General features: G+C 42.5%; 1 protein-coding gene across 12 annotated transcripts in view; it reads right to left on the bottom strand.

The window, feature by feature from the left end:
• Positions 1–15096, bottom strand: part of ptprt (protein tyrosine phosphatase receptor type T) — a 527216-nt gene that overhangs the window by 110359 nt on the left and 401761 nt on the right. For all 12 annotated transcript variants that reach the window (XM_078171434.1, XM_078171419.1, XM_078171458.1 and 9 more), the window contains 2 exons: positions 6818–6898; positions 4747–4782 (listed from right to left, as the gene is read on the bottom strand). In XM_078171434.1, the coding sequence (XP_078027560.1) occupies positions 4747–4782; positions 6818–6898 (117 nt within the window). The remainder of the gene's footprint in view (positions 1–4746; positions 4783–6817; positions 6899–15096) is intronic.

A 15096-nucleotide genomic window follows, 5' to 3' on the forward strand; every position in this document is an offset into this window, starting at 1 on the left:
TGGATGAATGTGAGTAATTTATGAACGGATGGGTTAAAAAGAAAAACATCAGGAGGAAGGAAATTACCAGAATAAATGTTGGTGTCGTACAATTCTGCAAACCAGTGACACTGAAACTTTTTAATTTTTGGAGCTGGATCATTAATTTGATGCACTGTTGGTACATATATATATATATATATATATATATATATATATATATATATATATATAAAAAAATATATATATCAACTTTATTTATATAGCACTTTTCATATGACAGTAACACAAAGTGCCTCACAGAGGTTAAAAACAACAAAGATCCAAAACAGAAAACAAAAAGAAAAGAGAAAACCCAACCATCCCACCCCACATAGAAATACATAAATATACACATACTCACACACGCACGCACACACACACACACACACACACAAACTATCACTAAAGAGACATGGCCGAGCACCGAGACCTGAGGCAAGGTAAAAGCCACCTCTGGGGGCCGTCCACACTGAGAGGGCCCACGGTCCACGGCCACAGGGAGCACCGCCATAGAGACCTCCCCGACCCGGGCAGACATGAGGCTCCACCCCGAGGTGCAGTGCCCTTTAGCCACCCAGGTCAGAGCGGTCTCCCGACGGCACCCCCATCGGTAGACCAGGAACAACTCACAGTGTGGTAGGCCCCCATGAGGAAACATTGGTGCTAAAAACTGAGGGACTAAAACAGTAAGATAGGATAAAAGGTATAAAAAGAACCAAATAAGCAAAAAGCTATTTAGCTCATAAAATTGAGTTAATAGCTAGGTATGAGACATAAAATGCATCAAAACTAAAACCTATAACTATATACTGTTTGCTTGTTCATTGCTCCATATTGTCACAGCGCAGAGCCAACCACCACACATAGACTCTAATTCTGTGGGAAACACTGTTATGTGTGGTTCGGTTCAGCCATAAACACCATTTAGTTATGGTTAGGAAAAGACCATGTTTTGGCTTAAAATACTTTGCTTTGGTGGCTCAGTCCTGGCAGCAAACGCAGCCATGCCCTGCTTAAACAAAACCTCTCTGTGCGTTCCAATACTACCATACTATATAGTTGGCCAGAATAAGATTTGGTATGCCCCAATACATAGTATGTCTAATGCAGTATACCAAAAATACCAGGATGTCCTACTACATCTGGTCTGATTTTGCAGTATACAAGCCTGCATGCTTTTCTGGCTATTCTGACCCACAATCCAATGACAGCGCGTTCAAGTAACTGATGACCAGTGGAACAGTTATAACAGAAATATTGATTGTTTAAGTGAACAAAATCAAACATATTTCAAACAACAAAAGGACATAACAATAAAACAACAACAACAGAGAACTGCAGATGGAATTTCACTGTCACAAATATGTTAGAATCTACAATCTGTGCAGTTTTAACTTTAATGTTAAACTACATATATTACGAAGTAACAAGAGTAGAGCTCTCTGGGCAGATTTTCATCTCTGGTGAACTCCATAAGTAGCATTTATTTTATCTCCAAGGTAACGGATATAAAAGCAAGAGGGTCAACATTCAGGGCGTAATGTTAGGAGAAAGTAGTGTGTCCGGATTGTGTGCATACTGCATGCAACAATACGTACTTTTTAAGGGCAGCTGCAGTACCTACTAAAAATAAAAATAAAAAGTTTGTGATTTGGAATGCACCCCACATTTGTGGTACTATCCCCACAGGAAACACATCCATAGATTGTTAAAAAACTGCCACATTTGGTGGCTATAAGGTGCTTGAAACATTGCAATGACTTGCTAAAAAAACAAGCGTTGCTTTCTTTTTTTTTTTTGATTAATGAATCAAAATGAATGTGTTATTTTGACAGCCTGAATTTTGACATCAGAAGTACTGCCAATTAACATAGGCTTTAGAATTTTTCACATTTATGTTATATTCTGATATTTGCTTATTTTTTTAAAGAAGAGAGAGGATGGCTGAAATTGAGAATTCAAAAATCAAAAGAATATCATCAGCATATAGGGCAATCTCATGCATGATGTCGCCCAGTGTGACTCCTTTAACTTCAGTACGTGACTTGATTGCTGTGGCCTAGGACTCCAAAGATATAAATACTATTGGCAACTTTTGGATATTAGGGGGTTACATGTACCCAGCCGAAGTATACTGTGATCACACCCCAGCAAAAGACAATGAGAGGGATGATTGGTGGTTAGATAAAAAAAAAGGGAGAATGATTATAAGAAAGGACAGACGACAGGATGGATGGACTGAGATTTAAATCAGGGGTTGAAGGACTGATGGAACAGACTGATGACGGAAGGATAGTAGACATGTATAGAACAATTGATGAAACAATATTTTGAATTCTTCTATTTATCTCTGAGTGCCATTGTGCCATATTTGTTCTATTGTACATAACCTATTCTCTACATTTTATGTCTTCGTTGCGGATGCCAGATTTTTCTTCACAGTAATGATGAAAGTTTTGTTTTACATCTTACATCTTTCTATCTAATTGTAGAGCGAACAGATGGTTCAACAAAACACTAACATCATTGTGTGAAGATGTATGACAGCAAATTTACGGCGTTGCACAAATCGCTCAAGCGTTGTTTTGCATTCTGCTTCATCATGCCTTGACGTGCATCAGCAAATGGCACAGAAACCTGTGCAGCCAGTTGTGTACATTACAGTAAATTAGCTGAGGCTGAGACACTGTTGGAAAATATGGATGTGCTTTTCTGTTATTCGTTCCCTCTCTTTTGACCACCTTTCTTTGGACAGTCAGTTTCTGTGGAGCAGATAAGATGCAGAGTGGGTGTCTATCACTGAGCCTGTCTGTGTCTCTGGCTCTCTGTTGGCTGGGCAGTTAACACATGGGCTCAGCAGGTATAACAGTGATTCAGCTGGTTAACAACAGTGTTTTAGGAGAAGATACACATTCTCCTACCCAGAAAGAGAGCAGAGGGGAGGAGAGGAGGGTGGGAGTGAGAGGAAAGGAGGAGCGGTAAAGTATAGAAAGGAAGCAGAAGCAAAGAACAAATGAGAGAGCATCTGGTGATTAGTCCATTATATATTACAGTGTGTAAGGGAGTAATAATGAAGGAGAGATGAGACGAGACGAGAGGAGACGAGACAATTCTTAGGAGGGCAGCAACAAAATGACCTACTGGCCATTCGGGCCTAATTTAAACAATAATATGAGTACCCATGAAAAAGAGGGCTACATGGTGGTGCAGTGGTTAGCATTGTTGCCTCACAGCAAGAGGGTTCCTAGTTCGAACCCTGGGGCGGGGGAACAATTCTGTGCTGATTGCATGTTCTCCCCGTGTCAGCGTGGGTTTCCTCCAGGTGCTCCAGCTTCCTCCCACAGTCCAAAGACATGCAGGTTAACTGGTGACTCTGGTTGTCTGTCTCTATGTGTCAGCCCTGTGATAGTCTGGTGACCTGTCCAGGGTGAACCCTGCCTCTCGCCCAATGACAGCTGGGATAGGCTCCAGCGTCTTAACAGGATGAGTGGTTACGAAAAATGACTGAATGAATGAATAAAGAAGAAGAGTGGGGATGAAAAGAAAAAAAGGAATAAAATAAAAGGCAGGGATTGATAAAAATGAAGCAGGAAGAGCGGTGATGATGTAACGGTAGGCGTGATGAAAGGGGATAAGGAAAAGGAATGGGCAGAACACAGTTGGGAAGAGGAAAGGAGTGAAGAGGAAGAGGATGGATGAGAGGAGGTGTGGCAGGAAGATGACGAGCTAGCAGCTGGCTGATAAGTATTAACACATAAAACAGAAACACTCCTGTAAAAGGAGACCGGCAGACAAATGTCACTACAGCACTTATACCTCTCAGTGTGTGTGTGTGTCTGTGTGTGAAAGACTGTGTGAAATGTTCTACTTGTGCAAAGACTGGCCATACACACACACACACACACACACACACACACACACACACACATGTCACACATTGGCAGGGGCCAAAGCCAATCTGCTTGGCACAGAACTGGTCAATCTGGCCAACAGAAGGGGAGAGAGGGAGGAAAAATGAAGAGGAAAGAGACAGAAAGAAGGTACTGGAAAATGGGTTTGACATTTCATTTTGCCCATGTGTAAAGTCTGTGTGCATGTGTGCGTGCATGTGTGTGCATAAGGGATTACACATGAAGTATTTTCCCCTCTCTGACATTGTGCTGTATGCACATTGCACCTGAATGTACGTAAAACATTTTTTGGTCACTTGTGGTTCACCTGTTCTCATGCTCACACATGCATGCACACACCGGAGCATGTGAGCGGAGTGGAGCAGTGAGAATTTCCGCTCCTCGCTCAAGGAGCTGTTCGTTCCCTCCGCTCCCCCACTCAAAGCGCTCCACTCAAATCGCTCACTGCTCGCAAAGGTTCCTTTGAGAGTCCTTGGTAAACTCCACTGTTGAGCTTGCAGCGGCCAAGTTTTGACAAAAAAGAGTGTGTGCGCACAATACACAGATGCATTCATTGGTACTGGAGTGAAACTGGGGCGGAATAGAGCAGGAGATAAGGGGATGCTCCAACTTTTTTTTAAAAATCTGCTCTGTGCTCAAAAAAAATCCTTCCGCTAGCGACCTAATCACTTGTGCTCCACTCATACACACACACACACACACACACACACAGAGTTATTAACCACAGCTTTTATGTTTTGTCGAGAGAGAGAGAGGGGATATGAACAAACAAATACAAAGATGATCCATTAAGAAATGAAACAGTTTTACTCACCTATAGAAGTCGTGGCAGGAACTGGCTCTTTAGACACTGCACACATGATCAACATGACACACAGACAGAAACACAAATGCTCCGTCACAAACAATAATAACTGTGATTAACATGATTATTGATCAAAATCAGGGACTTTGTTCAAAAATACCAAAACCAGTGACCATAAAAGGTAAAGTACCCTAACAGAAGAGGAGTTAGCAGAGAGCTAAGGGCTGATAACATTTTCTAAAAATGATAACATGTAAAATAACTGTGAACAACCATTAGGCCCGTTTCCACTGAAGAAGTTCCTGGTACTATTTGGGGGGCAGGAACTACTACAGGAATGTCCTCTCGCTCGGCCCTCTCAACAGCCGTGTCTCCACTGAGAGCACGGAGTAGGAGGAAGGTTCCTGTAAAATTACCGGGCTCTGGATGTGAGGTAATCGTCGCGCAACCATTTTGACCGGGGCGACGTAGGGAAGCTTTTAACAGATGACGTCCTGATGTTAGCTTTGCTGCTGCTGTTAGCTGTCCCTGTCAGCTGCAGCCACTGATGCTTTCTAGACATCGTGATTTCCCAAAACTGAATAAATACCACACATAGCAACACAAAACTGCTTTGCTAGCTCAATCATGTTGTAACTAAGATATCTGCTGTCAAAAAAACAATTTTCACGGACCGTTTATTGAGTTAACGAGTTATTACAGACACCGCTAACGGCTAACAGCTAACGGTTAGCCCAGCTAATCTACGATAACCATGTTATTAATTACAAAGCGTGCACACAAATAGTAATGTTTGTTCAATCATTGTGTTTATAGACTTTACAAACATCAGATTAGTCTAAATGGCGATATAGTGACATGAAAAATGTGGTATATAAATATATATATATATATATATATATATATATATATATATGTATATATATATGTATGTATATATATATGTATATATATATATATATATATATATATATATATATATATATATATATAGCTAAACTCTGCTGGTTTTCTACCCGGAAGTATTTGTAAACAACAAGGCGATTTCCTCTATAGTGAGCCGGTGACAGTTGAAAAATAACTCCCTTACGGAAGGAGCTGAGGTGGTTGCTGTGCTTCTGGCGTGTCTCTTCGTTTATATGCCGGTGGAAGCTATGAACGAGCTAACCCTCGTCTGCTGAGTTTTAAAAATGCCGGCTTGTCGCTTTCTGTTGACGTCACATGCCGCCTTGAGTATATCCAATCAGCACCAAGTAAACCCCAAGCCCCAGCCAGAAGTTTCTCGGGGCCGTTCTGAGTACCTACTCCGAGGCAGGGACTTGTTTAGCCCCTGTAAAAGTTCCGGAACTCTGTCCTTCGGGGGTGTTGCCTGCGGTGAAGACGCACCAACGGCCCCGGCCCAGTAAAATTACCCCAAGTTCCTGTGGTGGAAACGGGTCTATTGTAGTCTGAGTACTTCTAAATGCATTAAAGCAGTGGTTCCCAACTGGTGGGTCACGGTCCAAAAATGGGTCGCAGCTCCATTCTGAATGGACCACAGGTGACTCACAAATGTGTCAAGTTTGTCAAAAACACACTACTTTTAAGTACAGCGAATTTCCGGCACAGAGCTTTTATTCTAAAGTGCCATTTCCTGCTGCCGACTGAGTCACTAATGGACAACTACTTGTCAAAGGCAGGAAACTGGCTCAACAACATGGCCAAATGCAAGTATGATGCTGAATGTATTGAACTGTATGGACCAACTCTGAGGCTGATATCTCCAACACTCGGCAACTCACACCAGAACAATCTAGATTGATTAGCAGCACTACAGGTAAGAGGATAAATATGTATTTTTGACTTTCAGTGGTAAAATCAACAACTTGGTTAGTACGCACAAATCCTCTGATCAACCTAAACAGGCAACTTGGAATATAAACAGTTTCTCCCCGGTGTCAGTTATAGACACAGTTTGTCCAGTTGCAATTACAGCTGCAAGCAACTCCACAGCCTCTACAGCCATTGAATCATCGCCTTGAGCATCTTCAAAGATTATGTGTGTGTGAAGGGGTGTGTGTGTGTGTGTTTAAGTGTGTACCTGAGTAGTAGGAATTCAGCAGGGATTTGCTCTGCAGTGTCTTGCTTCCCTGCACAGAGAAGGAGCAGGGAGAGGGGGAGGCTGGGGAGGAGACGGAGGGTGAAAAGAAGGTGAATAAGAGGACGAGGAAACAGGAAGGAAATGGGGAGAGGATGTGAACATTGGGGGAAAATGGGAGGTGTGGAAGGGAGGGGTCAGGTGGAGAGGAGGTGTGGGATAGGATAGGAAGGTAAGGAGATGAGGAAAGATGAGAGGAGAGGATGTGAGAAGGGAAATGAGAGGAGGAAGCAGGAGGTGAGGAGGAGAGAATAGAGAAGAAAAAGAGGACAGGAGGAGATGGAGATGAAATAAGGACAGCAGATACAGAGTAAAGTACAAATCAGGTGAAGGACAATAGGGAGAGGGTAGAGGAGACAGAAGAGAACGGGGATAGGTCAGTAAACCCATTTTTTCAAAAAAACAACGATAAATCATCACAAGACACAATTAACAATGAAAACATCTACAAAGAAAGATCAATACTCCATATTCAACAACACAAGGAACAATCCAATAACACTAATGGCACCGTCGATGCTACCGATATTGAATTTTGAAATACAAAAGTGGTTCCGTCTCAGTGAGCGTGCACTCAGATACGACATGCTCTCCATGTTAGTCAATACATACAAAGAATGACGGTTCAAGCTAAATGGAATTGACCAATGGTGAGGAACAGAGCACGATAAAAAGCGGAGAATGGGTTGAAATATAAGCATTTACCAGTGGACATGTCATTCTCAATCATCACACTCCAATTTGATACCAAGCCCCCAACACTATGGGCCTTTCCTAAACCCCCTCCTACACCCTGACCCTATCCACTTAAGCCAGTGTCCGCCACATTAAGTGCTGTCCCAGACCAACTAGTGAGCAGTGGGTGTGGGTTAACCCTTCAACAGCAAGTCTGCACCGATGCCGACTTACTGACCATATGCAATGCAGAATAGTAATAATAATGCATTTTATTTATAGCCGCCTTTCAAAGCACTTTAGGACACCTTACAAGACACTGATTGATAGAGTGAAATTTTAACGCCCTGACAACCACTAAAGGATGGCTATAGTCCATGCAAGAGAAATCACCACTGCAGAAGATGGTATATTTGCATTGTCCATTGACAATCGTCACGTCTCTTTACATAGACGCTAGCATACCGGTGACGTATAAGGGTTTCGAAAGGTTGTCCTATTTCAAAGGGGAAGTTTTCAGCCACTACCTCTTATAACTCAGTTCCAAGGGGCAAGGTGGTACTTGAAAACAAGGGGTAGGGGTGAAAATGTGAAATGGGATTGGGCCTTGATGTGTTCCTGACAAGTTACAACCACTGGGATGACTTTCTCCCTAGCAAAACGTGATTCGTGGAAGGAATCCACAGATGAGGGACAAATTAAAGGAAAAACCAACATAAAGCAACCATGTAACATGACTGGCCATCATGAGCCTACAAAGTAGCTTAAGTGCTCCTTGGCATCAGTTGCCCAAGTCTCTGAATCTCTCCTCCAAGAGTTGGTGTTTTTAAGATGGTGGTTGAGAGAGAAACATCTGACACATTGCTCCATAATCTTCTGTCATTTTTGAAAAGGACAGAAGTGTCTCATCATCGGATAGAGTAGACCTGTCTCTATAAGTGCACAAAAAGACCCAAACTATTTCCATTTGTTATGTTTCCATCCATCAATTCAAGTTTTTTCCGTTGATTTCTGACCTGTCAGAAAGAAATGAAAGAAAATGCAGACCATTTATCCATCACTCTGTAAATCAGCAAACCTGGTGACAAGCTAGCAGTAAACTACCTATTACAGTCCTAAGCATAAAAAAGCTGCATTGGTTATTTATTCAAATGGCTTGAAAAGTGACCACTTGCAGTGGTGGGAATAAATCACTAAAGAAAAAATGACAGCCATTGCCATTTGATGAAATGACATATGTCTGGGTTTAGTGCCAGGGAGATAAGGATCAAAGTTGCATGGGAAAAAGGCGTTGCTGTGCACCTTGTAATTTCCTGTTTTAGTAAGCTAGCTTCCTTGCCACACTTAAAGGAATACCCCCCCACCCCCAAATGAACTTTTGTATGTCTATCATCAACCCTTGTCACATTGAATTTGTGAAGAAAACTCATATGTCTCTGGTGAACAAAGAATCCAAAGCTAGAGAAAATTCTTGATGAACTAAAGTCATTAGCGACTACAGCAAAACTATACCGAAACATCCATTTACAAACTCTCACACAATTCGTGTAGTATAATCCAAGTCTCATTTATCCAGTCCTGTGCTCTGTACTTCATTAACAGACAGCCCTTTCCGATGGGGAACTGAACTGAAAGTGACATTTATCTGTGCTCCCTTCAAAGCCAGACTCCACTGACAAAAAACAGTAATTTTACTTAGCTGATCACATAAGCTGCTGGTCTACCACTGCCTTGCTTGGTTGGTTTGTTTGTGATATTTGGTGTTTTACAAGGTTGGTTTGGACTCACCAAAGTCACATAATAACACAGACAAACTAACTCAGCAAGGCAGTGGTAGACCAGCAGCTTATGTGATCAGCTAAGTAAAATTACTTTTTTGTCGAAGGAGTCTGGCTTTGAAGAGAGCCGCGCCTAAAGCCTAGTTCACATTACACGATTGTCACCCTGATTTTGCGTCTGCCGACATGTGTTTCTATCAACGGGAGTCTCGCCAACTGCATTACGACCTATGTGTGCACACCACAAGATTTCTCCCCCGAGCCCTCACCGACAGAGCCCCTGATAACGCGGTGATGTCACCAAATTTGGAGACGACACATCGTAAAGGCATGGATATTCTTTATTATCCTGGGTCCAAACACAACGCGCTCCCCGTGATCCTGTGGACGCCGCCATTGTTGTTGTTGCTTGCCGGCCAGCTTGTCAGTGTTGCCAGATCTTGGGAGAGAAACAAGCAACCAGGGCTGTGGAAACAAGCCCAAAAGAAGCGACTATCATGCGTTTAAATAACTTATTAGACGGATATATATAGAGGAAGGTGATGTTTAGAAAGCAAGCCCAAATAAGCAACTCCACCAAAAAGTCGCGGCTAATAACCGGACCTGGCAACCCTGCGGCTTGTCCTTCTCACATTTCTTCTGTCCTCCTGCGTGCTGACGTGGGACGTATCCCGCCTCTCATTGGCTGATGCTCTTTGTCAGTCGTGTCAGACTTCTCCAGTTTTCTAGCATGCCAGATATCCAGTCCCAGTCACAGACGAGGGGGCGACTTGCTTGTAGGCTTGTTCACACATAAGGACTCATCGTGGCAGACTATTTGCCGACTCACCTCTGACCCAAGGTGGCTCTCATGATCCTCTGCAACGTCAAAATCGCGGTGAAAATTGTGTAATGTGAACTAGGCTTAAGTTTCACTCTTCCTTCAGTTCCCGACGGAAAGGGCTGTCAGGGGAGTACTGAGCATACACCTGGATAAATGAGACTTGGATTTTAACACATGTTTTGATATAGTTTTGCTGTTGTTAAACTCAGAATTCTTTTTACTTAAAATCATCAAGAATTTCCTCTGCTTTTTGCATGAAAAAGAAAGTTTTCCTAATAAAATAACCATAACACAAGGTGAGTAACTGATGTACAAATGGCCATTTAGGAGGTGAAGTATTTCTTTAAAGAGGGTCTATGTGAAATTTAGAGCAGACATGGTTCTCAACATGGTGGCTGAGCCGGCGGCTAGCAACTAGCATCTCTAACTCCATGAACAGCTATAACCAACAGCAACAATGCTAACAGAGCTAATGGTGTTAACCAGGGGAAACCAGAGAGTGGGCATTATGCTTCTGCAACAACGCCATCATGACATCAGCGTTAAGCGCTGTTTGAGCACAGTATGAAGTGGCTGTGATGAGTTAGCCAGCAGGACGCCGTTACTCCACTATATCTTACAGAGCAAACAGAGGTTTCCCGCTTTATTAGTGTTGTGACTGTCACATACACAACCTTAAATCCATCTCAATGGTCGATCAGATTGCTATCGCAAGTTCAAAACGGCAACTGAAGCAATAAAGTAAAAAATAGAAAACAGAATAAAGCTGAGCCAATGTATCATTGCTTATGAATGCGATTCACCATCAGATCTTGCGTTTCTAAACAGTGACTGATGGCTACTGCGTCCATGCAGATACACTCCATCTCTCACATACACACACACACACACACACACACACTGCTGGAGGTTATAAATAAATGATATGTGGGATAGACACAGGCACACACCCTTACACACACACAATAAGATAAAACCCAGGGGGACTGCTGGGAGACTGACTGTGACATATTATATGCTAGCTAAGCCTGTTCAATAATCCACAGTAGATATCACAGCTAGCATACACACATTTATCTGTAGGACCTGCATCCTGTTGGCATTTTCTGTGTGTGTTGTGTGCTCACCTAAAAGTTATCATCATGCTTTGAGCAGCCAATTAGTCCTCATGCAGTATTTGTGTTCACCTTGTATCAGTTCTGATGGTAAAAGCTTAGAGGAAACTCTCCCCTCGAAGAAATCTCTTGTCAACCTCCCTTTATACTCACTGAGCAGATGACACAATATGCCTCCCCTCTTCTGCCCCTGTCTATCTCTTTCTGTTTCCTCCCCTCTCTTCCCGTCTCACATCCTCAGCTCTACTTTCCTCCAGTTTCTCACATGGCAGCTTTCCCCGCTCTCCTTTCCCTCATGTATTTATGTTTTAACATCTAATTCTGGCTATACATTAAATACTCAGTGTTTTTTGTCTCAGTTGGATCAGTTGTACAGCAAACTCTGCTGGCATTTTGCTCTGTTTCATACTGGTAGGGTAGTCTCAAGGGTAGTCTGCTACTTACCGTGTCTTTTGGCAACCAAATTGCCATCTGATATAAAAAACAATCAAAGTGTAAACACATCCAACAAGTAACAGAGCGGGATTGTAAAACCATTTGCATAATGGGAGCTGGTTTGAGACACATTCTAGCGAGATGTTGAAAAGTTGTAAATGCATTAGCCTCTCCAAGCCTACGCTACACAAAGTGGTCTATGGAGGCAGCCACTTAAAGCATCTTCTCCTTGATATAATGGCGGCTGAGGTGACACTCAAATTGGCCATTTTTCTCCCTGCACATTAAAGCCATAGGAAGAAAGAGGCTGTAATATATGTGTAAGAGAGCAGCATGAATGAGTGCTTGTGATGGTGAGAGAAACTTCTGTCCCAATAATAGTCCATCCATGTGAGTCATCCATGGGTTTCTGTTAGAATGATATCTGGTAGCTACACCGAGCAGCCGTTTTTAGCACGTTATTCTTCTGGCGTTTTAAGCAGACTGCTTCAGATACATTACTGCCAGCCTGTGAACTAGAGCAGGACCTAGCACACAGATTTGCGTAAGCCAGGCTGGTGTGTTAAGTTTTGTGATCTGACCAATAACCCCACATATTCATGGTACCAGGGTTCAACTTTAATGTCTTGTTTTCATTTGTCCGGTCAGGCAGTTGGGTCAGAAATGTAATTACCCAAAGCTGATTTTTACTTTCCCCTGTACAAATTGTTGTGTTTATTAGCAGCTGTCAAATATAAAAGACTGAAGTTAATTGTCATGACAACCGCCTCATTTTGTCTGCCTTGCTCTCAATCTTGTGGCAAACAGAACAATACATAGTTGGAGTTTTGCCCACATTGTCTAATGCCACCCAACTAAACTTCAGTTTCCAGAATAATTGAAATGTTTGCTTGCACTTCAGCCCGCAAGCTTTGTCCTCACCTGCTGCTATTTTTTCACGAGTGCCTGATTGGTATTGTACATGCGCAGCTCTCACCAGAAGTGAGAGGGAAGCAAGATTGTTCACTCTTTAGCTACTTCCACCATCAGCACAAGATTGTGTTCAATAATAAAAACAAAAGTGTTTTTAAAGGCACCTAGATTTGATCTAGATGTGAAACGCTTGAAAACACACATGTAAATGTGATTATAGGCCCTGCTTATACCTTGTATTATTATGCACCTTGGGTGATCCAAACGACCTCCAAGATGCACGGTGATCCAATCCTCTAAACCTGAATGGACTGCAAGTGACTCGCAAGTATGTCACGTTTGTAAAAACCACACTTCATTTTGAAGTACAGTGAATTCCCAGCACAGAGCTTTTATTTTGAAGTGCCGTTTCCTGCTGTAGAGTGAGTGACTAACAGACAACTACTTGACAGAGACAGCAAACTAGCTCAACGACATGGCTAAAGTATGATGATGAATATTTTAATCTGTGGGACTGACCTGAACTGACCCTGTAGCTGCACCAGTTGGGGACCACTGCTCTAAACCACTTGCTGAGGTGGTCTGGGATGCATTTGACCACATATGTTTAGTAATGTCAACACTAATGTGTCCTGATGTGTCCCTGAACTACATCATCAATGCAGGACGTGGTGGTTGTTTTGTTTACAGTGTGCTCTATAATGTGCCCATGTTATGACAAGTTGGACGATATGTTGCGTGACCGTCCACTGTTTTACCCGATGGAAGGAGACGTGTTGGATTATGCTGACGGCACATCTCCAGTGACACAACTGCTAACATGACTAGCAAGTATAAATGTAATAACTGTGTGCTCGGCCCTTTGACTTTATAACGTAAATAATGTACACAGTAATCATAACTTAATACAAGTGCTCAGCTGGAGACACATGATAGACACACCATCGAAAGGCATATTTATACCAGGCATATTTATATAAACAGGCTCTAAGTGGTTCTGTTTCAGTTGAACTCTGTTGTCACCAACAAATCAAGGGTTTGCTCACCAGTTATCCTGAAAGCTTAGACTTCATTTGCTCAGGATTAACAAAGCACTCCTTTCCTGTTTCTTTCCATAAAACAACCCGGGAGGTTCCCATAAATAAAATGTGAAAAATAAATGACAGAATAAGGCCGACACAGACCTCATCCAGTGTTTTCAATTTCACTGATGTCTTCAAAATGAATGTGATGATAACTTCCTGATGTGAAAATGATCCATATATCATGCCTCTTGCCTAATTTCTATTCATATTCTGTTTGCTCTGACTGTTTTCTGGTACAATAGCCAAATTTCCCTACAGCGGATAATTTAAGTTTTATCTTCTCCTCTCTCCATTGTCCTCCCTCCTTCCTCCTTCTCCCCTCTCATCTCTCCCTCCCCCCTGTTCCCCTCTCCTAATACCTCCAAACACAACATATTTTCTCCTCTTCTGTGATAAAATCCCTCTCGTCTCATGCGTACCGGCACCGTATGCTAATGCGCCTCAAAAAGAAGCTCAACTTTAATACAGTGAGGAGTGCACCTGCATACCAAAAGAAATCTGCTTTGACAGCAATGTCCTGTGAAGATAACTGGTGACTGGGTGAGAAGGCAATAACACAAAAAGGTTATTTGCCCTGCGAGGGTCCATCTGCGGAAATATTATTGGGTCCCCTACCTTGTGTCAGCGTTTTTTCTCTGTCTCATTAGGACAGAGCCTGGATCAGTGACTGTGTGTGTGTGTGTGTGTGTGTGTGTGTGTGCTTTGTTTCTTTTACTTTTTCAAATGTTTACGTGATAAACAGTACTAGCTGTGAGAGACAGTTAGAGAGAGACTAATTCACGGCACCAACATTGATAAACCTGACAGCTAATTGCCATGAATCTTAAACAACAAGTTGTCGGAAGTGACACAGCAAAAAGCAACCTGGTCTCATTCGGAAGTCATCAAATACTGCCGCTTGGTCATTGATTTCCACGTCAGACACAGACAAAAAACAGGCATCCTTCCACTATGATATGCCATCTGGGGGCATCAGTTAATAACGCCACCAGACGGTGTCAGTTTCAATTTGAAACACCACAGGACAACAACGTAGTTGAAGGAGCTGGAAAGTCCCTATAGGGCAGGTGGGGGTGGTGGATGGGTAGTCAAACCATGATGTCTTTTTCTAAACCTAACCACATGAATTAGATGCACATTTAAATATAAGTAAATACACTATGTTTTATAGACACTGTAGGTTTATTTTGCAACCTGGTCTCACTCTGAAGTTGTCGAAATCCAGAGCTTGGGCAGTGACTTGCAGCGTCAGACACTGACGAAAAAAGCCATCGTTTAACGTTGGCATGATACACGGCCAGTTGTCATTGTAGTTTAACAGTGCTCAGCAGTGTCAGGGGGAAATTAAGTGGGACAAGAACAAAGGTTAAGGCGGCAAAAGTCTGAGTAGGGCGTGCAG

Source organism: Epinephelus lanceolatus, chromosome 1, assembly GCF_041903045.1.
Source record: "Epinephelus lanceolatus isolate andai-2023 chromosome 1, ASM4190304v1, whole genome shotgun sequence".
Classification (NCBI taxonomy): Eukaryota; Metazoa; Chordata; class Actinopteri; order Perciformes; family Serranidae; genus Epinephelus; species Epinephelus lanceolatus.